This window comes from Strix uralensis, chromosome 33 (genome assembly GCF_047716275.1).
Source record: "Strix uralensis isolate ZFMK-TIS-50842 chromosome 33, bStrUra1, whole genome shotgun sequence".
Taxonomy (NCBI): Eukaryota; Metazoa; Chordata; class Aves; order Strigiformes; family Strigidae; genus Strix; species Strix uralensis.
Genome location: NC_134004.1, coordinates 824,083 through 850,689, shown reverse-complemented (window position 1 = coordinate 850,689; position 26,607 = coordinate 824,083). Strand labels below are relative to the sequence as shown.

The 26,607-nt window shown below is 57.6% G+C and overlaps 1 protein-coding gene across 5 annotated transcripts; it reads right to left on the bottom strand.

The window, feature by feature from the left end:
- Positions 1 to 1,398: 1,398 nt before the first annotated feature.
- SLC11A2 (solute carrier family 11 member 2) lies at positions 1,399 to 25,645 on the bottom strand. 5 transcript variants are annotated; one of them, XM_074853682.1, is made up of 17 exons: positions 25,544 to 25,645; positions 18,109 to 18,195; positions 16,742 to 16,881; positions 15,970 to 16,095; positions 15,474 to 15,593; positions 13,818 to 13,924; positions 12,972 to 13,042; positions 12,820 to 12,887; positions 12,287 to 12,442; positions 11,163 to 11,321; positions 10,852 to 10,938; positions 9,510 to 9,629; positions 9,125 to 9,274; positions 8,723 to 8,796; positions 8,463 to 8,616; positions 7,735 to 7,788; positions 1,399 to 2,452 (listed from the first exon to the last, which is right to left on the bottom strand). In XM_074853682.1, exons 1-17 carry the CDS (start codon positions 25,590 to 25,592, stop codon positions 2,375 to 2,377), a joined length of 1,800 nt encoding a protein of 599 aa, XP_074709783.1. In that variant the 5' UTR covers positions 25,593 to 25,645; the 3' UTR covers positions 1,399 to 2,374. The 5 variants fall into 5 exon arrangements, with proteins under 5 accessions (XP_074709783.1, XP_074709784.1, XP_074709787.1 ...); XM_074853683.1 differs by lacking the exon at positions 25,544 to 25,645 and adding an exon at positions 24,272 to 24,371; XM_074853686.1 differs by lacking the exon at positions 25,544 to 25,645 and adding an exon at positions 20,509 to 21,078.
- Positions 25,646 to 26,607: the final 962 nt, after the last annotated feature.

The window sequence follows — 26,607 nt, the reverse complement described above, 5'->3', positions numbered from 1 at the left end:
CCAAACTGGGAGCAGACTGGGAGCAGCCTACAGCAGACTGGGGGCATCCCACTACCAAACTGGGAGCAGACTGGGAGCAGCCCACTGGCAGACTGGAAACAGACTGGGATCACCCCAGTACCAAACTGGGAGCAGACTGGGATCCCCCTGTGGCACACCGGGAGCTGACTGGGAGCACCCCGACACCCCCCCCTCCCCCATACTGGTGGCTCGAGCCACCGCCCCGCCCATCCCATTCTCCCTCCCCATTGGCTGTTCGCTCCGTGACGTCATTGATGGACGGGGAGGGGGCGGGGCCAGGCATGGGCGGGATGGGGGGGGCAGGAGGGGGCAGGAAATGGGGCCAGAGGGGGACGGGGGCGAGAGGGGGCAAAAGTACGGGGGGGCAGAACGGGGCTGAGAGTGGGGGACGGGGGAGGAGGGGCTGGAGGGGATGGGGGGGCAGTGGTGGGGGGCAGGATGGGGGGGCAGTGGTGGGGGCAGGATGAGGTGGGGGGCAGAGGGGGGCAGTGATGGGGCAGGATGAGGTGGGGGGCAGTGGTGGGGGCAGGATGAGGTGGGGGGCAGAGGGGGGCAGCAGACCCCTCCCCAAGGGGCTTCCAGACCCAAATCCCCCCCCCCACCCCGCTCCACGCCCCAGCCCCCCCCTCGCCCCTGGTTCTCACCTGGGGACCCTCCCCAGGAGCAGGGGGGGGGCTGGGGCTGAGCCCCACATGTCCCCTGGCTGGGCCCCCCCCAGCGAGTCCCCCCCAGCCCGAGGGGACAACGGCGGGAACAGGGGCGAGGGGGGACCCCCGGCCCCTCCCCAGCGGGTCCCTCCTGGGGGACACACGGACCCTCCCCCCCTCCTGACCACAGCGGGGACCCCCCCCAGCCCCGTCACACCGGCAGACGGCGCAGCTTTGGGTCCCCTTTGGGGCCGCCCCTTCAACAAACTGCAACTAAACCCCCAGCTTAGTTAAACCCAGTTTAAGCCACCGATCGCTGACGGCATTAAACCTCGTTTCCTTCCAAAGCCAATTCCCCGACCGCGGCCCCCAAAAATAACCCCCCCGGACCCAATTTCCCCGCGAATCCGAGGCCGGATCCCGGCAGCTCTGAGCCCCCGCGGGGGTTTAGGCCTCACCCGCGTCCCCCGTCCTCGATTTACTCACCTGAAATACACGTTACCGTGTGCCGACGGCGCGATTGGATTACGGGAAAATTAGGATTATAGTGAATTCCTCCCGGAAAAAGGGGCCGGGAACATCGGTTTTATTTCTAAAACGGGCTGAAAGTTGAACAGAAAAGGTTAAATCGAGGCTTTTCCTGGAAAAGTCTGGCCCTCGGGTGCCGCCTTCGGGAGCCGCGGTTGGGGCGTTGGGTGAAGCGCCAAGGACATCGAAACAAAAAAAAGGCTTAAATGGGAAAATATTTAATTAAACCAGAAGATTTAATTAAAGAAAAGGTGAAATATGATGTTTGAAATAATTCGCTGTGGCTCGAATCGATCAGACGGAGGGGGAGGGGTGGGGAGTAAAAAGTGCGTCGCCGGTGGAGCCTGTTGGCTTTAAGCTCGGTTTAAGGATTAGGTTGAGGTTTTTGGAGGGTCCCAGCAGCACCTAAAATGTCTTGAAATGGCAGAAAACCAGCCCCGGGGCGGGTGCGCGGACCCTGCCCGGCTCCGAGCAGGAGGGACAGAGCCTGGCGGGCAAATTAATTAAAATCCGGAAAATTCACCGTGGCTCCGGGAAAAACGCGCGTGGGAAGGGGAAGGCGGCGCCGCCTCGGAGGGAGGGGGGGGAAGGTTGGACGTGGGGAGGTTTTAGGGCAAAATCAGCCGTAATTGGGTGTAGGGAGGGCCGGGGGATCGTCCCGCTGGGCGCAAAACCCAGGTTTCTCGGTGGCTTCTCCTCGTGGTCTCGCTCGTTCTCCCTCTGTAAAATCACTAATAACGAAATTCGGCCCCTGCTCAGTTTTCCAAGCCTGGGATTTTCTCTGAATTAGTTAAAAAAAAACCAAAAAAAAGGGATTAGCGTCACACCAGCTCTACCAACCAGGCAGAAAAAATTTGAATTGAAATCAGAAAAATCTCAGCGGATCCCTCTCCCAGATCAGATCGACTATTCGGGGGGAAAAAAAAAGGGGAAAAATTGTGGCAAAAAGCAAAACCCCCGCGAGCGGCGCCGGGGCGGGGCGGGGCCGGGACGAGCCCCGTGGCCGAGGCTCCGCGGCTCTTCTGGCCGCTCGCGGGACAGTCGGACCCCGGCGCCCTTCCGCTCGCCGTCCCCAGCCCGGCTCTGGGCTAAGCTCGAGGGACGGAGGAGAGTTTTCTGCAGCACGAGAAGGGTTTCTGTTAAAACCGGGTCTATCCTTACGACCGCGGCGGCCGGAGTCATCTGGTGACGAGCATGTCTGTGTCGACGTTGTTGAGGAGGAAGAGTTCGGGGTGAGCGGCGAATCCCAGGCGGCGCTGGAAGAGGCAAAGGAGAAGAGTTAGAGCTGGGAACAGCCCAAGTTGAGCAGGGTTTAACAAAGCTCGAGTCGAGCAGGGTTTAACAAAGCTCGAGTTGAGCAGGGTTTAACAAAGCTCGAGCTGAGCAGGGTTTAAGAAAGCCCAAGTTGAGCAGGGTTTAAGAAAGCTCGAGTTGAGCAGGGTTTAACAAAGCTCGAGTCGAGCAGGGTTTAACAAAGCTCGAGCTGAGCAGGGTTTAACAAAGCTTGAGTCGAGCAGGGTTTAACAAAGCTCAAGCTGAGCAGAGTTTAACAAAGCCCAAGTCGAGCAGGGTTTAACAAAGCTCGAGTCGAGCAGGGTTTAACAAAGCTCAAGTCGAGCAGGGTTTAAGAAAGCTCGAGTCGAGCAGGGTTTAACAAAGCTCGAGCTGAGCAGGGTTTAACAAAGCTTGAGTCGAGCAGGGTTTAACAAAGCTCGAGCTGAGCAGGGTTTAACAAAGCTTGAGTCGAGCAGGGTTTAACAAAGCTCAAGCTGAGCAGAGTTTAACAAAGCCCAAGTCGAGCAGGGTTTAACAAAGCTCGAGTCGAGCAGGGTTTAACAAAGCTCAAGTTGAGCAGGGTTTCATCGAGTCGAGCAGGGTTTCATCGAGTCGAGCAGGGTTTAACAAAGCCCGAGTGGGGCTCCCCCGCTCCTGGCCCGCTCACCGGCACGTTTCCACCTGCAGAACCCAAAGTTTTGGGGTTTCTCGCTTTCCCCCGCTTAGGCAGGCAAGTGACATCAATCAGTACTTGAGCTCTTCTGAAATTAACGGCGCTGCGTAATTAAGAACTTAATTAAGCCGCAGGGAGCACCCCGGGAATCGGCGGCCGCTGGCGGCGAGGGGAAGGCGACGCTGCGCTCAGACCCAGCCGGGGCGGAGCCATCGCTCAGGGTGTCAGCTCGTGCCACACCTTCGTTAATTAGGGGTTAATTAGGGTTAATTAGGGGTTATTAAGCGACGGAACTCTACGCTGCACAAATCTTATTTATTAGTGAATCGATTCACTGTACGGCCCGACCCACCGCGACGCTCCCGAGCAGCCGAGCATCAATTTCCTTCTCAATTTGGATGCGATTTGGGGCGCAGACGAGCCCTAATTAGCACTAACTGATTACACACGTTGGTTAATTAAGAGAACACGCTGCGGCCCGGCTCCGCCCCGAGGCGAAGGCAGCCGCTGCCCATCGGGGGTTTAGCAGAGCCCGACTTACCCCGAGCGCTCCTCAGCGGGTAGAAACAAACCCTAAAGCGCTTCCCTCCTCCCCGAGCCCCGCGGCAGCTTAAAATTGATAAAATCGGGATAAAATACCCCAAAAGAGAGAGCCAAGGCTCTGGCAGCCATGGGAGCGGGAAGCTCGCGGGGGAGGCGGCGAGGCAGCGACTTCTGCTGCCCCCAGCACCTTCCGCGAAGATTTTTAAGCCACGAGCGAGAATTATTTCATCCTCCGACCTCCCTGAGGAACCCACCGGGTCAGGTGAGCTTATCTCGAAATACACAGGGCTGCGCCTAAACTCGGGCTTAGCTGCAGCTCAAGGAAAGGCTCAGGAGAGGATAAAAATCAGCCAGATTTGGTATTTTTGTTTCAGCGCGGCGGAGAGTTTGGCCAAGGAGCAGACGGGAGCGACGCGCTGCCGGGGGGGGGGGAAAGCTGCTCCAGCGCAGGGCAGGAGGGGGGTGCAGTGTCCTGGATCCCAGCAAGGAAACCCCAGCGGGGACGGTGCCGAGGGAGGGGACGGAATCCCAGAATCATCCCGGTTGGAAAAGCCCTTGAAGCTCCTCCAGCCCCACCATGAACCTTCCCCTGACCGTTCCCAACTCCACCAGATCCCTCAGCGCTGGCTCAACCCGACTCTTCAACCCCTCCAGGGATGGGGACTCCCCCCCTGCCCTGGGCAGCCCATTCCAACGCCCAACAGCCCCTTCTGCAAAGAAATCCTTCCTAAGAGCCAGTCTGACCCTGCCCTGGCGCAGCTTGAGGCCATTCCCTCTTGGCCTGCCGCTGGCTCCTTGGCTCAAGAGACTCCTCCCCCCTCTCTGCACCCTCCTTTCAGGGAGTTGCAGAGGGCCAGGAGGTCTCCCCTCAGCCTCCTCTTCTCCACACTAAACCCCCCCAGTTCCCTCAGCCGCTCCCCATCAGACCTGTGCTCCAGACCCTGCACCAGCTCCGTTGCCCTTCTCTGGACACGCTCGAGTCATTCAAGGGCCTTTTTGGGGTGAGGGGCCCAAAACTGAACCCACTCATCGAGGGGCGGCCTCACCAGTGCCGAGCCCAGGGGTCAGACCCCTCCCCTGTCCCTGCTGGCCACGCTGGTGCTGGTACAAGCCAGGATGCCACTGGCCTTCTTGGCCACCTGGGCACACTGCTGGCTCATTACCAATCCCCCCCAGGTCCCTCTCTGACCGGCAGCTCTCCAGCCACTCCTCCCCAGGCCTGGAGCGCTGCTGGGGGTTGTTGTGGCCCAAGGGCAGCACCCGGCATTTGCCCTTATTGAAACTCCCCCAGCTGGGCTCAGCCCATCGCTCCAGCCTGCCCAGGTCTCTCTGCAGACCCTCCCCACCCTCGAGATGGTCCCCGCAGGGAAACCAGGAGCAACTAAACCGGGGGCCGGAGGGTTCGGACCCCGGGGGGTCGAGGAAAGCGCCAGCACGGCACCGCACACCCCTCCAGGGGCTCGTCCCAGCGGCCTGCGGGCACCAGACCTGTCAGGGGTCTCCGTTAGAAGCATCAGCGATTCAGAGCAACCCCCCCCCCCCCAAAAAAAAAACCAGACCCAAGAAGCCAAGTTGAAAAAGTATCTGTCTTTTAATCGAAAAGGTAGTTTGTACAAACTGGTTCAAAGGCAGATACGGGGGGAAAAAAATAAAATCAGTTTCACGAGGAGCAGAAGAGTGAGAACTCGATATCCAGAGGCTCCGGCGCAGAGCTACTGTCTTAAAGTTACTATTTGAGCAGAGCAGCCAGGAGAATCTCCTCTGACACCTTCCACATCAAAAAAATCCCAAATCCAGGAAAACTGGAGGGATCGCTACAGATGACAGAGCCCCTGGGCCGAGGCCGGGCGGCCACAAAGGCGCCTCCGGTCCAACACCCCCCAATTCCCACTGGCAACGCACCCACTGGGGCTTTTGGCTTGTGGAAATCGGTGTAAAACCTACAAATGTGACAATAAAGGGGTTAAATCCCGCTGGAATTTCTGAACTTGGAAACTAGAAATACGCCGTTTTCACGCTGGCTCAGCGCGAGGGGGGGACACGCAAAGTTCAGCTGGTTTGGTGACAGGTGGGAAGAGCGGAAACGCTCCTGCCCGTAATGAAAATGGAGTTTTCACGCTGTGCTTTGAGGTTTGTCACCTACGTTTAAGAAACGTGTCCCTGGCATCGTGAAATCCCCCCAAAACCTCGGGCAGAGATGGGTAAAACGCTCCTGAGAGCGCAGAAGGGGAGCGCGCGGCCCCTGACCCTGCTGCTCGCTCCCCGCGAGCCAACGGCACACTCGGGGCTTGTTCGTACCAGAAAATAAACCCCAGTTTGAACCAACCCCCCAAAATGTCTCCGAGGATTTGAAGGCTGCGGCGGGGGGGGGTGTTTGAGAGAGCAGTTCCCTGCCTGGGACTAGAGGGAGGAACGCGGAGGAAGGGGATGGATTTCCTGAGAAAGTGTCGATGAGGGCTGGACCCCGCGCGGGGCGTCCGGACCCAAAATAAATCCCTGCTGGGGGCGGGGGGGAAGGGGGCGAAGCAGCAGCAGGAGCAGCAGAGCCTGGCAAAGCCCGAGCTGGCACCGGCAGCGCCTGGTCCTGAGCCCTGGCTGCAGCCGGGACCCGGCTCCGAGCCAGCAGAGGTTGGTGGGGACGCACCAAACCACCCGCTCCCGGCCCTTCAGACCCACAAAAGCATTTCAGTACCTTAAAAAAAAAAAAAAAATCTTTGTGGAGCTGTGCCTCAACCGTGCCGAGAAGGGAAACCTCGCGAATTAACCCCCCGGGGTTAGAGCTTCTGACACCCGATTTTCAGGGTGACAAGACGAGAACCCCCGCCCCCCGCGGGACGTGACCTCAGCGCTCGCCGCACGCTGGGAGAAACGACAAACGACCTTTTCTAAGGAAAATGTATCGTTCCCCCCACGCTCTCTATGGTTATTCGCTACCAGCGGGCTCAGGGCGCCGTCCAGGTGAAGGCTTCTCCCCCAGGGAAACTCATGAAATGAAAAAACCCCCCAAGAAGGGCGATGAGGAAGGTTTTGTAGTGACTGAGAAGCGGGGCCGAGCACGTTTGGCAAATAAAAACCTGAAGTTGTGTCACAGCGGTGACTCCCCCGCAGGAGGCTCTTGGCATCCTCTGCACGGTGACATTTTGAGCCATAAAATGGGGTTTTGAGAACTATAGTGTTTCTATTAATCACATACATAGGGAATAAACTCACAAGACCATAAATAACCAGGAATATTAGAACGTGTTTCCTTTGCTGAGCACCAAAATCACATCCCAGGCGAGGAAAAAAAAAACCCAAAACAACCCCAGTTCTACCGCTGAGGTTCCCCGTCCTCACGGCATCCCGCCCCCGTGGAAGCTGCACATCGCGGCCAGCCCTGAGAAGTATTTTCAAGTGAGGAAAAAAAAAAAAAAAAAATCAAATCCAGTCAAACCCAGCTGCCCGCAGAGGTAGACTCTGGATGCAGCGTCACCGCGTGGCCGAGCGTCAGCGGCCGCAGCGTCCTTCAAGCGTCGCCCAAAAGGTGCATTTTGAATTTTCTAGCTTATTTTTCTCCAGTTCAGTGCAGGAGCAGCAGTTCCCTGGAGCTTTAGTGTTTCTGCTACATGGATCAAAACGCTCTGGGGGGGGAGAGTCTGCCAGTTTTAATGCAAAAAAAAGAGGCTGGAGGCCCAGGGGAGGCGGGAGGAGGAGCCAGCGCTTCCCTCCGCGCCACAAAACGTGTCGGTGGCTGCGAACAGGCAGCTCCTGGGCTGCACGACCGACACAGCGCTCGCCCTGACCAGCGTGATTAGAGGCGCTCAGCAAAGGAAACATCCACCTTTTAAAGTATTTCAGCAGCAACACGTTTCCCAATAGGTACATCTGATTTTTTCTTTCTTGCACGCGCGTGTTTCGTGCGCAAACCGCACACGCGTCTGTCTCTGTTCACACGGGGACCCACAGACACGCACGGGCTCTGAGGGCTACTCCTGTGCAGGGACCCCGTGGCTACTTAGCGGGGTGAGAAGGTGACTCCTCGGTGAGCAGAGTCCGGGTGACGCTTACCGTTTTCCCGCAGGCCAGGAAGGAGACGCCCAGAGCAATGAGACACAGCCAGCTCTGCAAGAGAGAAGGTGCCGGGGATTAGAAACGCTGCAGCACCGCAGAGACCCGGGCTCTGCTCGTGTCAGTGTGATCAGGCTCTTGGTGAGGCCGCCCCTCGATGAGTGGGTTCAGTTTTGGGCCCCTCACCCCAAAAAGGCCCTTGAATGACTCGAGCGTGTCCAGAGAAGGGCAACGGAGCTGGTGCAGGGTCTGGAGCACAGGTCTGATGGGGAGCGGCTGAGGGAACTGGGGGGGTTTAGTGTGGAGAAGAGGAGGCTGAGGGGAGACCTCCTGGCCCTCTGCAACTCCCTGAAAGGAGGGTGCAGAGAGGGGGGAGGAGTCTCTGGAGCCAAGGAGCCAGCGGCAGGCCAAGAGGGAATGGCCTCAAGCTGCGCCAGGGCAGGGTCAGACTGGCTCTTAGGAAGGATTTCTTTGCAGAAGGGGCTGTTGGGCGTTGGAATGGGCTGCCCAGGGCAGGGGGGGAGTCCCCATCCCTGGAGGGGTTGAAGAGTCGGGTTGAGCCAGCGCTGAGGGATCTGGTGGAGTTGGGAACGGTCAGGGGGAGGTTCATGGTGGGGCTGGAGGAGCTTCAAGGCTTTTCCAACCTAGACAATTCTGTGATATCTTCTGTGAAATAAATCCAGCAGCTTATCCTGCCTGCAAGGAGTCTCAGCTTGAGCCAGACTTACCAAATACGCCACAAAGGACAGGTAGATCACGCTGAGAACCGCAGCCCCAACATACAAAGCCACATGGTTCAGGGCCCGGACATAGTCCACCACGAAGTACATGTTAACGCTGCAGATGAGGAGGATCAGCACGCCGCCAGCGACCTTCCAGAACCTGCCAGCCAAAGCGAAGCAAAACAGGGTGAGGCGGGGAGGGAAACGTGTGCCTGAGGCCAGCGAGACGCCGTCTCCTGCTCGGAGGCGATTCCCTTCGTACTTACAGTCCGTTGGCAAAATCATTCATGACACTGGGCAGGCTGGTGAATGTCAGGACGGGGATCAAAGCGAACGGAAGCTGGAATAAGCAAGAAAACACAGAAGAATAAAGACTGGAAATTGTTCTGATGACCTCAGCACAGCCAAACATCCGAGGTTTGCTCATATCTGACAGCATTTCCCCAAAGCCATTGTAACGTGTGTCAGAGGGACTTCCCCTGGCTGGCAGGAGGAAGCAATTCCAGACCCTGGCTGAGCCTCCCCACCTCTCCCCAGCAGATCAACATCTGACAGTAACTCGCTCTGCTCAGCTGCTCCTGCAAACCCTCAGGCACCAGAAGCTGAAATATTCAGTGTCGGATGTTTTTCTCTGAGACCTGACCTCCAAACCGGGCGCTGCTGCTCACCTGGAGGCTCATGAGAACGTTTAAGAAGTCGTTCATGCCCGTCAGGTGTTCGACGTCCTGAAAGATGGCGACGAAGAGGGTGGGGGTGATGGCGATGGAGCGGGTCAGCAGCACCCGGGCAAAACGGGACCACCGCAGGTTCAGGAAGCCCTGCAGGAGAAAAAAAAAAGCAGAGCAGCTGCTGGGTGAAAACACTACGGAGCCTCCAATGGCAGCAGGAAGAGGCAGGACCGAGAGCTGATTCGGTTGAAAGGCACATCAGGGAGTTTTATGGAGCTTCCAGCAAGAGCTGCATGTCCACGGAAGGGGCATCATCAACAAGAGCTTTAAAGGCTCAGGAATAGAGAGAACGGGGCCGCAGGCAGCCGCTAAAAGTGCTAATTACCTCCATAACGAACTGCCCGGAGTACGTCCCCGTCATGGTTGAGCTCTGGCCGGCAGCGAGGATCCCGATTGCCCAGATATAGAGAGCGGCAGGGCCGAAGTAACAGCCCAGAACGACGCCCTGGAACAGAGAGTCGCAGCCTCACATCTGAGAGCAGGAACAAGAGCGAGCAGGTGAATTCCCTTGGGACCAGATTAATCACGGATGTTGAGTTGAAAGAGAAGGAATAATCCACTTGTAGGAGAGGGAAGAGCATCCCCTGCGCTGGCAGCAGAGAGGCGAGACCTCACGGGCTGCGGTTTTACCAAAGCAGATTCAGGATCAGCAAGGAAAAACTTTGTCAGGGCCAAACTAATGAAAGAGGGAACAGAGAGCTGGGGAGAGTGGGGTCGGGTTAGATGCAGCACAGTTAGCAAAGGGATAGCAGAATCCCAGAATCATCCCGGTTGGAAAAGCCCTTGAAGCTCCTCCAGCCCCACCATGAACCTCACCCTGACCGTTCCCAACTCCACCAGATCCCTCAGCGCTGGCTCAACCCGACTCTTCAACCCCTCCAGGGATGGGGACTCCCCCCCTGCCCTGGGCAGCCCATTCCAACGCCCAACAGCCCCTTCTGCAAAGAAATCCTTCCTAAGAGCCAGTCTGACCCTGCCCTGGCGCAGCTTGAGGCCATTCCCTCTTGGCCTGCCGCTGGGTCCTTGGCTCCAGAAACTCCTCCCCCCTCTCTGCACCCTCCTTTCAGGGAGTTGCAGAGGGCCAGGAGGTCTCCCCTCAGCCTCCTCTTCTCCACACTAAACCCCCCCAGTTCCCTCAGCCGCTCCCCATCAGACCTGTGCTCCAGACCCTGCACCAGCTCCGTTGCCCTTCTCTGGACACGCTCGAGTCATTCAAGGGCCTTTTTGGGGTGAGGGGCCCAAAACTGAACCCACTCATCGAGGGGCGGCCTCACCAGTGCCGAGCCCAGGGGTCAGATCCCTTCCCTGTCCCTGCTGGCCACGCTGGTGCTGGTACAAGCCAGGATGCCACTGGCCTTCTTGGCCACCTGGGCACACTGCTGGCTCATTACCAATCCCCCCCAGGTCCCTCTCTGACCGGCAGCTCTCCAGCCACTCCTCCCCAGGCCTGGAGCGCTGCTGGGGGTTGTTGTGAACAGTCAATCCATAATAATAATTTTGCTGGTCCAAGGGCTGGGCTCAAGGATCCCCAGGGTTTTCCTCCAGCTCCGTTTCTGACGACCCCACTGCAGGCCCCGGCCTTCCACACTCTCAGAAGAAGCAGCCGCTCCCAGACAAGGCCACTGGGCTGCCGGAGACGAGGCCACCCCGGCCCGCGGGTCACTCACCCCTTTGTAGATATCCACTTCCAGTGTCTTGTTGTTGCTTGGGAAGAGCGAGGAGTGCGGGCTGCTGGTGTTCACACAGACGCTGCTCTGCAACGACACGAAGGGGCAGGCGCTTGGGTTTGCTCCCAGAAGTGAGGACAAGCAGAAAAGGCTCCACGTGAGGAGCTGGAGGTCGCAGGGTGCTGGGTTCAGACTGGTTTCAATATCAGCACCCCTGTTCGTTTTTCTCCCTTTTACACCCAGAATATAGAGGCTGTGCTTGACCCAGCTGCCCCTGGTTTGGTGGCAGCCAAGTGCCAGCCCCGACTCACCACATCCGCGTTGGTCTTTTCAAAGAAAGCCTCGGCGAAGACGGTCACCACGAAGATGTTAATGATGAAGGAGACAAAGAGCGCGATGCAGGACTCGATGAAGAAATACTTATTGGCTTCTCGTACTTCTCTCTTGTTCGCACGGTTCACTTGCCGGGACTGAAAAGGGGGTGGTGACAACAGCAGGCTTGAGAAACAGGAATTCACTATTATATTACTTATATCTGTAATTACACTTGATTAAACTGACAGTGGGACTCAGGTCACTGGATGGGAAGAGAATGTGCTGGAGGGAAGACAAAGCGAACGCCACCATCTGCACAACAAACAGCGGCCGTGCTGGCCACGAGACACACCCACGGGAAGGACACGTGTCCCAAAGCTCCCACGGCTCTCCCAGTGCCAGGGGCCCAACCAGCCTCCTGGGGGGGGGTTGCTACGTCCCCACCGTAGTAAATGCTTAAAGCAGAATTCCAGAGGGTGTGACTGCTCCAGTCCAGGAGTTCCCCTGTGCTGGGCACTGGTGGGGCCGCCCCTCGATGAGTGGGTTCAGTTTTGGGCCCCTCACCCCAAAAAGGCCCTTGAATGACTCGAGCGTGTCCAGAGAAGGGCAACGGAGCTGGTGCAGGGTCTGGAGCACAGGTCTGATGGGGAGCGGCTGAGGGAACTGGGGGGGTTTAGTGTGGAGAAGAGGAGGCTGAGGGGAGACCTCCTGGCCCTCTGCAACTCCCTGAAAGGAGGGTGCAGAGAGGGGGGTTGAGTCTCTTGAGCCAAGGACCCAGCGGCAGGCCAAGAGGGAATGGCCTCAAGCTGCGCCAGGGCAGGGTCAGACTGGCTCTTAGGAAGGATTTCTTTGCAGAAGGGGCTGTTGGGCGTTGGAATGGGCTGCCCAGGGCAGGGGGGGAGTCCCCATCCCTGGAGGGGTTGAAGAGTCGGGTTGAGCCAGCGCTGAGGGATCTGGTGGAGTTGGGAACGGTCAGGGGGAGGTTCATGGTGGGGCTGGAGGAGCTTCAAGGGCTTTTCCAACCCAGGTGATTCTGGGATTCTGTGATTCTGAGGGTTTCAGGCCTTCCAGCCTGCCATCCCTGTCCGTGCCTTCTACACGAACCAGCACAGCCGCTTACCTTGACCAAGGCAGAGTGCAGGTACATGTTGTGTGGCATGATCACGGCGCCCACGATCCCCACGGCCTGCTCCAGCTGGGGGGTGCCGCAGTTCTGGCAGTAGGGGATGAACAGCCCCTTCAGCAGCTTCTCCTGGTTGGGTTTTACTGTGATATACTGGGCACAGAGACAGAAGAAACATGGGTGTTTTTAGCATCGCCCGGTCGCTTAGGCTGCCCTTTTGAAGACACTCGAAAGCCAAAGCTTTGCTAAAATGCAAAACCACGACCTGGCCACCCTCTGGTGTTTACTGAAGCGGGGATGCTGCGCTGCACAGGACGTGCCGGTCTCCAGAGGAGGCAGCGTTCAGGACAGCCCACGCTGCAGCCCCGGGGCTGAGCCAGACGACCCATCAGAAAACACAGACCCAGCTTCAAACATTTTAAGTGTTTGCCGCCGTGTTTTGGTGCTGTTTGGGCACAGGGGCAGCGGTGGGGGGAGAGGGAACGCGTCGCCCAAGAGCTCTGGGGGAGGCGCAGAGGTGGCGGAGGTACCTCGTATCCAAACGTCAGAGCCATGATGGTGATCAGGAACCCAAAGAACGCTTCCAGTTTGCGCAAGCCTGGGAGAAGAACGAGGACCATCAGCAAATTGAGAAATGCTGAATCTCCCCATTTAGTTTCCAGAATTCAAAAGGAGAAATTACCATATTTGTCCAGGAAGAGAAAGACGAAGGTGTCAGCGATGGTGATGAGCACGCCGCCCCACAGCGGGACCCTGCGAGAGACGGGCACCAGCAGACACCAGCTTACAAAACACTTCAACCTCCTCCTCCAGTCTCAACAATCAGACTCCAAAATCTTTTTTTTTATTTAGGGCGCTTGTTTGGGGACAGAACCACATTGTCCAAGGGTTTGTTTACAGTCTGAGAAGACATTTGGCTGCACAGGGCAAGGGACCGGAGGTTTGGTTTTTGCACAGACAGCTCCCTCCCCAAATCTCCAGGGCAAATCCCGTGTCCACACTGAGAATGACAGGAGTGAGCAAGACCTTTAACAGCTACTGGGTACAAAATTGCAGCTTCCTTTTACATCTGCATTTCCAACCCAGGGCAGGGGGGGAGTCCCCATCCCTGGAGGGGTTGAAGAGTCGGGTTGAGCCAGCGCTGAGGGATCTGGTGGGGTTGGGAACGGTCAGGGGGAGGTTCATGGTGGGGCTGGAGGAGCTCCAAGGGCTTTCTGGTAGTACTTTATTAGGACTGTAAAATTCTCCAGGAAAGCTGCAGCTGAATTCTGGTGTGTATCAGTTATAGCTAAAACAAAAGCCAGAACTCACTGTTCTCCTTATAGCCAGAAAAAAAAGAAACAGGCACCAAAGGCTGAGTCATCTCAGCGAGCTAGCACAGCTTAGATGAATCACCCTCTACAAAGAGCTTATTTTGGAAGATTTATAGGAAATAAATGAGTCTCTTTTGGCACAGACAGTGTCACTTTCTTAATCTTAGAAAGGAGCACTCATTTCCTGCTGCCCTCTGATGACAAACCCAACTTACTTCCCCACAGACAGCAGGTTAATCGCGATCGCCGAGCCAATGACTTCCTGCATGTCGGATCCAATGATCGCGAGTTCGACCATCAGCCACAGGATAATCCGAGGAACCTGGTAAAGAAATATCCAAGACCATTAAAAAGAGGGAAAATGCCTTCTCCCTTTCATCTCCCGGGTGAGCACAGGGGCGTGGCGGTCGCGCGCTCAGGAATGGTCTCCTCTCCCTGGCGATGGCCACTGGATGGCTGGTCCGGAGCAGGATTCCAGGTTACCTGTGGCAATCGCTGGAGGAGGCTCCCGGGTCACTTATATAATCTAAATTACTCGCCTCGCTACATTTTGCTCGTTGTGAGAGTGAGACTGGAGGTTTCCATGTACCGAGGCGCTGGGAAAGGAGCATCGGAAGATATTTCACGTGGTCAGAGCAGTGACAAAGTCTCAGGTGTTGGATGAGACACAGCAAAGTGCCCAGGGCTGGGGACAACACGACAGCCCCACTCATCTTCAGCTGAACGAGAGGCAGAGCCCTCTCTTACACAAGCAGGGAAATTTAACAGCCTGGTCTCATTCTAAAGGACCCTTTCCCTCCTCATGATTCCTTGAGCTCACTTAACCGACAAGTATTTCAGCTTTGGGAGGCAGCAGGCCAAACCGAAAAGCTGAAATCCTGGGTTTTATCCCTGACTCTGTCTGCAATTCACTGGCAAATGCCAGGACACTCACTCCACCTCCCTCTTTCTGTTTTCCTTTTTCCAAGATGGGGAGGACACCAACGGGACCTGAAGCGTCCCCCATCTGCTCTCCTAACAGCCCAGGTTCTGAACGAGCCCTTCGCTGGTGCTGCTTCAGGGCTACAATTAAAATCGTCCTCGAAATTTGCTTTTCTTCCAACTGTGAGCCAAACCAGAAGAAACCAACTTAATCCCCCAGCTTCTGGGACAGTAAAGCAAGATGTGACGATGAAAATATATTTGGGCACCCGCAACGCTTTCTCCTGAGGAGGATCTGGCACTTAACGGGCAGCAGTGACAGCTCACGAGTGACAGAATCCCAGAACCATCTGGGTTGGAAAAGCCCTTGAAGCTCCTCCAGCCCCACCATGAACCTCCCCCTGACCGTTCCCAACTCCACCAGATCCCTCAGCGCTGGCTCAACCCGACTCTTCAACCCCTCCAGGGATGGGGACTCCCCCCCTGCCCTGGGCAGCCCATTCCAACGCCCAACAGCCCCTTCTGCAAAGAAATCCTTCCTAAGAGCCAGTCTGACCCTGCCCTGGCGCAGCTTGAGGCCATTCCCTCTTGGCCTGCCGCTGGCTCCTTGGCTCCAGAGACTCATCCCCCCTCTCTGCACCCTCCTTTCAGGGAGTTGCAGAGGGCCAGGAGGTCTCCCCTCAGCCTCCTCTTCTCCACACTAAACCCCCCCAGTTCCCTCAGCCGCTCCCCATCACACCTGTGCTCCAGACCCTGCACCAGCTCCGTTGCCCTTCTCTGGACACGCTCGAGTCATTCAAGGGCCTTTTTGGGGTGAGGGGCCCAAAACTGAACCCACTCATCGAGGGGTGGCCAGACCTGTGACAGAACCGCACTGACCCAGCCCAGGCGCTCCCCAAAGAGCCCCCCTGTACCTGCCCTGTACCGCCGCGGAGCAGGAGCTCACCCACCTTCTGGTACTGCCGGTTGCAGACTTCGGCGAGGTGCAGCCCCGTCACCACCCCCAGCCTGGCAGCCAGGCGCTGCAGGAGCAGCCCGATGATCGTCGCCAGCATCAGCACCCAGAGCAGCTGAGGGAGACACGAGGGTGGGAGTGGGTGCACGGGGGCAGCAAGAAACAACAGCCCTGCACAAGGTCCCAGGTCCCCGAGGACGCCTACGCCCCGCACACACCTTTAGGAATCCCAGGCTTTTTAAAATACACATTATTGACATTGAGAGGGTGTTTTATGTGCCTGGAACTGGCACGGAAAGGACCCAATGCATATAAAGGCAGGAGTCACTGCTGGGGAGGGCACACGAGAGCCTCACTCTCCCCTTCTCCTTCTCTGGGGTGTTTTCAGCTCAGCAGCAACAACAGCACTATCAGTACTCCTGCCCTAGAGTGCGGATGGGTATGTGCTTTGCACAACTTACAGCACTTCATCTGGAGGTTTCTGCACTGACCTTAAATCCTGCGACAGCCCCGGACTGTAAATCCGACTCGATGTTGCCCGGATCCAGGTAGGCAATGCTCATCAGAAAGCCCGGCCCAGTGAAAGCCCAGAGCTTGCGGAAACTAAAACACGAGTGCTACGGAGGGGGAGAGAGGATGGAGACATCAGCAGTCAGCCCTCTCCCAAAGCAGGGGACACCCCAGCTACCAGGCGTAAAAACCGGCAAGAGACAACCAGGGTTTGATTTTGATTTCCTCACTGCCTCGACAGATAAGATCAGCCCGTTCTTTCACCTGATCTGAGACTCTCCAGCAATCTCTGGTCCTCATCTAAAGAGTTTAAGGCCAGACTCTGGGACAGCCAAGGACACACTCATGTAAATCTGGGTGGGAGATGAATCCCCCTGTGTCTGCAGCCGAAAATGCTGCCTTGTTGCTTAATCAAAAGCCAAGAGGGCACCTATCCCCCCTGCAAAGGGGACAATGCTGGGACAAAGGCCAGTGAAGGGCGCGTGCTCCCTTGATAAGGGAAGGGAGCCAAGGTCCTCTCCCCTGGGGCTACAAACAAGACATTTCTCTTGCTCTTTCACAGATCTTGCTGCTCCAGGCTTCTCAGGAGACAAATCCTGCGTGACGAATCATTAACTCCACAGCAAGCGCAGGAGACCCTGCACCCCCTTCACCCCCAGGGGAACGACTCACGTGGGTACCGAGCGCTCGCAGATTTTTTCCGATGGGATTTTCCTACCGGAGCGAGCGCAGGGAGGGCCCAGCCCCACTCACCGTTTCATCTTCGGGAATCGGGATCTTGCTGTCGAAGTAGGTGGTAAAAGGCTCCTCTGAGGAGGCGTCCGGCGGCTGCAGCGGGTTCCTGCTGCTGGAAATGGTGCTGACGACCTCCCCGTGCTCCCCGGAGGGATCCTCTGCAGTGGAGAGAGAAGTGGAAAAGGAAGGAGGAGTGAGTGAGGGTCCCTGCAAACACAGGAAAACGTGGCAGGGGCCTGGCGAGACCCACAGGCAGAGCAAAGTGAGCGTGTTCTGCCCTCACAGCTAATGCTAATGAGGCTATTAAGAGATAATCAAATGAAAATAGTATCTGCTGCTGTAAACACACCCCAGGAGACCACATTGACTTGCCCAAACACTCCTCCTCCCCCACGGTGAGAGGAGGCTGCCTAGCTGGCAGTTTATTTATTCAGATTAATTTAAAAAGAGCCGTCACGGGGCACTGTGCGACGTAATGGCAGCCCCAGTATCACCATAATGATTAACTGGGACTGACCACGCCAGATCCAAGAGAAACCCGTGGTTGTCTCCGCACCACTTCAGAGAGCGTGACCCCAAACTCTCCTGCCCGAACAGACCATCGGCGAGAAGTTTAGTCCTGGAAGGACCCTGCAGCTCCTGCTCCTGTCCAGGAAACGCACAATGCAGCGCTTGTTCGGGAGCGAGCGGCACTCAGGAGACAGTTTTCTCCTAAAGCACGACAGGCAGAAGGTGGAGCCAGCCCCGATGGATTTTCACAACAGTTTCTAAATTTAACTCGTGAGGAAGGTGCCGGGTCGCTGCAACGCACGTTCCCACAGGTGAGGTGTTAAGCCTTGGAACGCCACGCGATTCCTCCCCTGCCCACCTCCAGGAAAAACCCCCAATACTCACTTCTGCTCTCCTTTCGTGGCATTTGGCTCCAGGAGCCGAAGAGCAGCGTGCGGTCCTGAGCACCCAGCTCCTTTGTGAAAGGAGGATTAAAACCAAGGCCAGCTCTTTTACCAAGTTTCCTATTGCATCATCAGAGTAAACTGAAGTTGCTTGCTCCTCCTTCTTCCCTGCCTCCCAAATATCTCGCAGGGCTGCCTGCCCTGCCAGCAGACCCGTTTACATAATGGATTTAGAGCGACCTGTGGCAGGAGAGATGGGTCTGCACAAGACAGGCTTGTTCATCTGGTTAAGCAAGGCTGAGCGAGCCCCAGGAACTGTAAATCTCCTGCTGGGCTCCTCTCAAAAGCCTGAGGGTTTGCGTCCACGGTAGCGGATGGGGTGGGAAACAGGCAGGCTGAAGCCTTGGGGTGGTGTTTGCAGGACAAAGGAATTAATTAAACGGAAGGTGGATGTATGAGAGCAGATCTGCTGGGCCACAGAGGGGGTCTTACCGTGGGACGCCTTCTGGGCCGTGTCGGAGCTCCCCATGGTGGAACCCTTCCAGTGGCCTGGAAACTGGTTTAGATTGGCCACGTTGCCTGCAAAGGAGAGGGGAAAAAACCTGTCAAGAGGAGAATAAAACCTACAGGAGAGGCGACAGAACCAACAGCTCCTGGCCGGGACAGATTTACTTCCGCAGCCCTTTTCCAGCTTTGAAGAACCTTGCAGGGCCAGGGGGGGAGTGATTTGCCCAGGACCTGCTTGGAAACTCCTGCTGCAGCGACACGAAGGAGGGTGAGTGGACTGACCGGGCACACCAAGGCGGCAGCAGCCAGGCTTAGGACAGAGCCTGTTGTGAAACTCCAGATAAGGAAACAAGAGTGGAATTTCCTTTATGTGTAAAAATTACATACCATCCCTCCCCTTCCAGGCACAACTATTACATCGATGCTGCATCCTCTACGGGGCAACTGAAGTTTCTTTTAAGGGCGTGCTGTACCTCTTTCACCACGGTGTGTTTTTAAACCTGACCCACGCAGGGAGGAACTGGTATCAGGCACAGGACTTTGGATGAAGCTGGAGCCCTCCGGGCTTTAAAAGGTCAAACCCCCCAAACCCCTCAAGGACAAGTCAAAGCACCACCAATATATATGTTTGGTATGTAAAGCACTTAATCTTCCCTAAAGCCTCTTGCATATTAACGGGAGATTTCCTTATAACAAGGCAACACTGGTTCAGTGAAGACATAAAAGGAAAGCATTAGCCAGGAATTCATTTTAAGTGATTTGAACCAATTTTAGGTTTTCATAGATTAATTCCCCAGTTCCATAACCAGCTCCAAAGGTGGTTTGGAACCAAGCCAGGCATGCTAAAATAATTCAGAGAGGGTTACTTTACGCAAGGCTGGAGCGACACTGTTTGTTGTAGGCAGGGTACAGTTGTTATTTATCTACGCAAACAGACTCCAGATCTGGAAGTGTTGACTCGAGGGCAACAAGATGAATAAAACACGCCACAGGAGCTGCACAACTCGCCGCTCGCTCCCACCAACAAACCTGTCAAGGCTTATTCCTGCTTATTCTGCCACTTTGCAAATAACCCGGAGTGTTTGCTCCGGACGAGCGTGCAGGAGGATTCATCTGCGCCGGTGCGGAGCTCGGCGATGAACCGTAAGATTTTCCCATCCTGCTTTTTTTTTGGCTGCACCCGGCCAGCTCTGCCTCTGCTGAACTCAGCGGCTCCACCGGCCTCATCGGGGCAGCAGAAAGCGGCTCGAGGTGCTCGCCCGGGGACAGGGGGGCTGGGGAGGACCCCGGGCTGCCCGGTCATGGCTCCTCGAGCACAACTCGAAGGAAGCGGGACGCGGCCAGACGCCACCGCGGAGAGCAGTGACAGCGCTGGCCTACGCACGGCAGGGCCCCACACAGCCCCTGCTCCTCCCAGGGTTTAATTGCCACCGACTCGCTACACACTGTGGGGAGAAACAGTGAGTAAATACCTCCTGCCACCTCGGCCCACGGAGAGGAGAAGTGCCACCTCTGCAGCCTCTGCAGCGACGGCGCTTCTGCCTCAGACTTCTCCCTCCAGCAGCTCCCACTGGGACGGGGACAACCGCAAGGCTGGAGTAAAGCTTTTCTCTGTCACACACACTATATTCACAGAGTCACGGAATCACTCAGGTTGGGAAAGTCCCTCGGGATCATCGAGTCCAACCCTCAGCCCGACTCTACAAAGTTCTCCCCTACCCCACATCCCCCCACAGCTCATCCAAACGGCCCTTAAACCCCCCCAGGGGTGGGGACTCCACCCCCTCCCTGGGCAGCCTGTTCCACTCTCTGACCACTCTGCCGGGGAAACATTTTTCCCTCCTGTCCAGCCTGACAGTTCAAAGCCGTTCCCTCTCGTTCTGTCACTAATTCCCTGGGAGCAGAGACCAGCACCAACCTCTCCACAACGTCCTTTCAGGGAGCTGCAGAGAGTGATGAGGTCTCCCCTCCCCTTCTCCTCCTCACACTGAACAGCCCCAGCTCCTTCCATCGCTCCTCACAGGATTTATTCTCCAGCCCCTTCCCCAGCTCGTTGCCCTCCTCTGCCCTCGCTCCAGCCCCTCGAGATCTCTCTGGGATTGAGGTGCCCAAACCTGGACACAACCCTCCAGGTGTGGCCTCACCAGTGCAGAGCACAGGGGGACTGTCACCTCCCTGCTTCTGCTGGTCACACTGGTGCTGGTACAAGCCAGGATGCCGTTGGCTTTCTTGGCCACCTGGGCACATGCTGGCTCCTGGTCAGCTCTTCCTTTACAGGCTCCTTTTTAAAGCACGAAGCACTAATGCTGAAGTTTAGCAATAAGCCATCTTTTCCCCGAAATCTACTTCCTTCAGGAGGAACAGCAAGTCCCACGAAACACTCACTTCATTAATAGAGGCGAGGAGGAAGAAGCTCACATGGTGAACACTTGTTATAGTGCGAGACTGACCTAAATATCTCCTGGCAAAACACACCCCAGCTTGGGCGGGAGCAAAATTGGTTCCTCTATCTCCATCGGCAGCTGCCGAGCTCGTGACACGCTCATTCACCACCCGACGCAGGAAACGCTTTCCCACGCGGGCCGGCTTGGAAACGCTGCCCACGGACCCTTCTCCCACAGAGCTCCCAGAAAAGCAGCCACTGGCTGTAGCCAGATGCGGGTGTTTCACCCGCTTCCAGCCCAGCTGCGAACCCGGGAGCTGTCAAGAGAATGATGGTGCAAAGGCATCAGAGGGATGTTTTTTGCCGGCTCTGTCTCCACGCCTGGGTGCTTTCCTAAAAGAACGGCTCTAGTGACACCCTGCTGCTGCTCTCAACACAGGTGAAAGTAGAGGATAAAGAAATTGCAGGGTAAAAAAATGTTTATTGCTCCTTCTACCCATAACCTCTGTGAACATCTTCAAGCAATTCCTCAGCACCAGGAGCGGGCCCACTGGCCACGTTCTGCCTCCTGGAGGTAAAACACTCACCGTGACCACGGCTGGGTTTGACCTTCACAGAATCCCAGAATCATCCCGGTTGGAAAAGCCCTTGAAGCTCCTCCAGCCCCACCATGAACCTCCCCCTGACCGTTCCCAACTCCACCAGATCCCTCAGCGCTGGCTCAACCCGACTCTTCAACCCCTCCAGGGATGGGGACTCCCCCCCTGCCCTGGGCAGCCCATTCCAACGCCCAACAGCCCCTTCTGCAAAGAAATCCTTCCTAAGAGCCAGTCTGACCCTGCCCTGGCGCAGCTTGAGGCCATTCCCTCTTGGCCTGCCGCTGGCTCCTTGGCTCAAGAGACTCCTCCCCCCTCTCTGCACCCTCCTTTCAGGGAGTTGCAGAGGGCCAGGAGGTCTCCCCTCAGCCTCCTCTTCTCCACACTAAACCCCCCCAGTTCCCTCAGCCGCTCCCCATCAGACCTGTGCTCCAGACCCTGCACCAGCTCCGTTGCCCTTCTCTGGACACGCTCGACTCATTCAATATTTATACACCATATTCACACTCAGGCAAGGCAGCTGCCTTCCCAGGAGTAATATTCCTGAGAATAAGGCAAAAAACCAAGAGCAGAGCATCATGAGGTTGCTCTAATCAAAACAGCAAAGACACTGGTGCTGTTGTCCAGACCGTCAACCCCCGCCGAGCGAACAGCGGATCACTCTTCCATGCGCACCCGCCCTTTTCACTGATGAAACCACGAGCCTTGGTCCAACGGGTCTTTTCTTTCCGACAGCCGGACGGGCAGCGAAGCCAAGGGGGAAGCTGAGGAGCCACCGGCTCATCCTCAGCGTGGAGACACGGGGGTTTGTTGGACAAGTCGTGTCTCACGCTGGGAGCGGTTCCTGCGATTGAGATTTCTGCGTTTGATGTCGGGCTTTGAACTCGTCTGGGCGCGCCACGATCGTTAACTCTTTTGGAGCAGTTTCAGGGCCGATGGCTCGTTAGTGTGGCATTTTGTTCACACCCAGGCACCCGCACTGGGCAGCCCTTTACACCATCACACCAAAGGGTGTTACACACGTGGCACAGGCCCAGCCCCGAGCGCAACGCACCCGCCGCGGCCGGAGCAGACGACCCCGTTCGCCAACTGCCGTCCCAAAAGGGTAACTCCTTGCCCGCACACCCAGGTCACCCCTCACCTGCTTTCCAGACACCCACACCGCTCTGCCAGCGCCGGCACTGCCAGGTCCCAGCCTGGAAAACCCTTTTCCTCCGCGGGGAGCCGGCGGAGAGTCACCCCAGGGCGGCAGCACGGCGGGTTTGTCCCCGCGGGATTCCTCCCCGCTCTCTCGCCCCGCGCTCCTGCTGATGCCCAGAGGTGATAAAAGCAGGTTGTGACATCGGCGTCGCCGTCACCGCTGAGGTCCCTGCTTGGCTGTGCCGAGGCAGGTCCGCTGGCTGACTCCTAAATGGGTCAGAAAGCTCGTTTCTTGCTAATTGCTCACCCCGTACCGCGCACCCGGTCTCCCAGGATGCAGGAGGGCCCCGAGCTGAGGCGTGGGGGGACAAGCCCACCGTGCTGAGCCACAGGGGCTCCTCGAGAGACACGGCGGGACGTGTTGAGTTCTACGGAAGGACAACACCTGGGGAACAACAGCCTGGAAGCGAGGGGCAGCTCTCCTCCCCGCCTGCTCGATCCGAAGGCTCCTGGATTTAGGAGCCAGCCCCTGCAGCTGCTCCCCATCTGCTTTTTGTCCACACGGAAAGGGGGGGGCTGACGCACACCTGAGACTTCCAAGTGTTTTCACAACTCATCAATCAAACCGATGGCAAAGTTCTACTCTAGCACCAGCCGGGAGGTTTGAGGATTAAAAACGCCCTCAAAAAACATAAGGCAGCGCCTGAGACTGCGGGAACTTTGGTTAAGAAGTGCTGTAAAGTGGGGGAAAAAAAAAAAAGAGACGAGCAGTGAGGCTGAGCCGTGGGACCACCACGCCCGCACCGGGTGCCCCAGGCCTCGTCCCACATCACACACGGAGCCGTTACGCAGCGTCCCGCTCTCCCAACGCGCTCCCACGCTCAAGAGCTCGTTTGACACCTCTCACCGCCCGTGTCTGGAGCTGTGCTCACCACAGCACAGACCAGACCCCTCCTCTGAGGAGCCTCTGCCTCGCAGTCCTGCGTGGCCTTTGGTCAGGGGGCTCAGCCCAGCATCAGCCCCCCCGGCAGAGCCGCACCAGGAGCCGCCGCTGCCCGGCCGCATCCTCCCCAGCGCAATAACCGGAGGCAGGCGCCGGAGTTTGGACCCCGAGGATGCTCGATGCGGCTCTGCAGAGGTAACAGGAGGTGAAGCACCTGGCCTGGACCCCGCAGCTCCACAGGGCAGCGGCCGAGTGAGCCGAGGCCTCGAGCCACCCTCTCAGAATCCCAGAATCGTTCCGGTTGGAAAAGCCCCTCGGGATCAGCGAGTCCAACCCTCAGCCCGACTCCACAAAGTTCTCCCCTACCCCACATCCCCCCACAGCTCATCCAAACGGCCCTTAAACCCCCCCAGGGGTGGGGACTCCACCCCCTCCCTGGGCAGCCCATTCCACTCTCTGACCTCTCCTCGCACCCCCGAGCCCCATACGAAGTCCATGGCGCGTCGCACCCTTGGGTGCGTGAGGGCCAAGGCTGGGGAGACGCGGGGCGGTTGCACCCCAAACCCCCAGGGGAGGGGATCGCGCCGGAGGCCTCACGCCAGAGCCAGCCTGCGGGAGGAAGGCAGAGGAGGGGATTTGGGGGTGTCCCACCCCCCCGCAGCCAAGCGGCAGCGCATTGGCAGGGCCAGCAGTGCCCGGCCTCGCCGAGCGCCCCCCCCCCAGGGCCAGGGGACACCCCAAGGTCACCGAGCACTCAGGGAGCCCCGGCGATGCGGGGTGGGGGCAGCGCCTGGGGTGCTCCATGGCAGCACCCCCTCGCGAAACCGACCGGGGGATCCTGCAGCACTCCCAGGGGACCCCCCCCGAGGGAGGATCTGCCACCCCAGCGCATGCAACGGACCCCCCCCCCCCCCACGGATCAACACCCCCCATCCCCAGGGATCCCTCAGTGGGGGGGATCCCCCTCAGAACACTCAGGGGACCCCCCCCGGGATCACCTGAGAGCGGGATCTCCCCCCCCAGCCCGCTCAGGGGGACCCCCCCCGCCACTCCCTGACCCCCAGGGGACCCCCCCGCCCCACTCACCGCCTCGGCCGCCCCCCGCCGGCCCCGCCGCCGCCTCATGCCCCGGCCCCGCGTTGCCGCCGCCGCCGCCAGCGCGGCCCCGCCCGAGCCGTGACGCAGCTCGGTGCGACCGGGGACACCGGGCTGGGGAGCGGGGGACGGGCCCCGGTGCGGGGGACACACACACACACACACCCCGACCGTCCCCTGACCCCCACGCCAACCCGCACCCCGCTCCTGCGCCAAAATCGGCTTATTCCACCCCAAAACGTGGGTGTGTCAGGAGCCAGGAAGCTGCACCAGGACCTCGCTGACCCCCGCAGCGCTTTTCATGGCAAACCCTCAAATTTCTCGATTTTTGGTGGCGGGCAAACAGCTGCAGACACAGTTACGCGTTAATTATTTCTGAATGCCGCCGTATCTCACCAACATTCCGTGTTTTGGGGGAGAAGAGTCTTGATTTGGCTTTTGTTTGGGTGTTTTGGTTTTTTTTTTCCAGCGAGGAATGCTGCGCTTTCGCAGAACTCCTCTTACTCTGCACATTCCCTTGAAAATTTAAGATTTTTTAAAATTTTTTTTTTTAAGCAACCCCTTCCTGAGAACTAAACCAACAGATTTAATCGGTGACACACACAAGAAACCCGCCAGCCTGGGAGGCGGCACGTGGCAGGAGCAGCACACTCTGCTCTTTATCTCCACCATCCCGACCTTTTAATTTCTTGGTAGATCACCGGGAGCGCTCGCTGGGAAGCACGACCTGCCCGTGAACAGCGAGGAGAGCGTGTGGGGATCCGGGCTCAGGGAGCAGGACACCCCAACCCACGCAGGAGAAGCCGCTCGTTAAAAATCAGACCCTTGGCTGAGCAAAGCTGCCGGCGCCGGGGAAGGCAGCTCCTCGCTCTCCCCAAACGCGGAGGTTTTGCAACGCACATTCCTTATGGCTTAAACACAAAAAAACCATGGGATGTTGTTGAAACAACCGAAACCTGGAAAAATAAAGAGGAAAAATCTGGGAGATGGGAGGCTCTGCTGTTGCAGATTTAACCTGGGGCATTGGAGAGGGAAATCAAACCCAAAGTGCGCACGGGAACGCGAGCGCAGCACCCGCGCCGCGCCGAAAGGTGCAAGAACCCCCGCAGGAGGTGGTTTGCCAACAGCTTTTGGCCTGAAGCTGGAAAATGTACATTATTCCCCAAATCCTGGGGTATTTGGGGATGAGGGTGAGGGCGCCCATTAGCAAGACCACCCGGCGGGGCCGGCGAACTCGCCAGGACCAGCGTTTGCAGGACTCACCCAATTCACAACCGGGCGAGCTCTGCCGGAGGGTGTATTTCTTGGGCATGGTGATCCTGCTTCTCGCGCGGGTGGTTTCGGGGAGCAGACAGCCTGCTCAGGGAGCCTCTCTCTATATAAGAGGTGTCCCCACCCTTCCCCGCCGGCTCCCCTCCCTCCCACCTCCGCCCGCAGCACCCACACCGATCCAGCACCGAGGGGAGCTCAGGGGACAATTCAAAGTCTCCTGAAAACAACCGCATCTGCCTCAACCTTATCGTTTATTAAAGAACGATAAAACCCGCCGAGTTAAGGGGGGGTGACAGCCCAGCCGGCCGCTTTGACGTGGAGCCTCGTCCCCACGGCGAGCAGCAGCGTCGGGCTTGGGGGGAAAGGTGGGTTACGCGCTGTCTGGGGCACGTTATCAACCAGGAGGCTCAATTAAAAGGCCGTTTGGTTGAGCATCAGACGAGCTCCGATAATTAGAACATGAGGCGGCCTGGACTCTGCTCCACCGGAGCTATTTGACAAATTAGAGGCCAAACTGGCACTAAAAAGGCATTTTCCAGCTGCCGGTACGTGCAGCGCTGATAAGACACGATCCCTTCCCGGGTTGGATCAATACAATCTATTATCAGCGATCCCCGCTGCTCTGAAACCCGCCGAAGCAGAGCGATAACCCTGGGGTTTGTCCTTTTTTTTTTCCCTCCCTTTTTTCTCTGCAAAAGGGCCCCCGCTGCCTTTTTCTGATAAGCAACAGCTGAATGCGCAACGCTTCAAGATTCACCAGGCAGGAGGGAAAAGGCAAAGGCGTGCGTGACCAGTGCCACGTGCTCCAGCTTCCCAGGGGCTGCTGGAGGGGAGCAGCGGGGTTTTGGGGTCCAGCTGGGGGGGGGGAGAGGGGCCTTGGCTGGGAAAAGCATCCCCAGGGATTCAAGGGAGGTGGAGAAGCTGCCAGAGACCTGGAAAGGGGCAACACAGCGCTTGGTTTTAGCGATGCCTGGGGGGAAGGGAGCGGGTAGACCTCAGGGCCAGGGGCAGAAGCAGTGGTTGTTTCCCGCAACACCATTTCTTCTGGCATTTAG

Coding starts and splice junctions, on each gene's coding strand:
- SLC11A2 (XM_074853682.1), bottom strand. CDS start 25,592: ATGCCCAAGAAATACACCCTCCGGCAGAGCTCGCCCGGTTGTGAATTG. Junction 7,789..8,462: donor TGTCCTTTGTGGCGTATTTG/GTAAGTCTGGCT, acceptor TCTCTCTTGCAG/AGCTGGCTGTGTCTCATTGC. Junction 2,453..7,734: donor TCCTGGCCTGCGGGAAAACG/GTAAGCGTCACC, acceptor TGCCTCTTCCAG/CGCCGCCTGGGATTCGCCGC.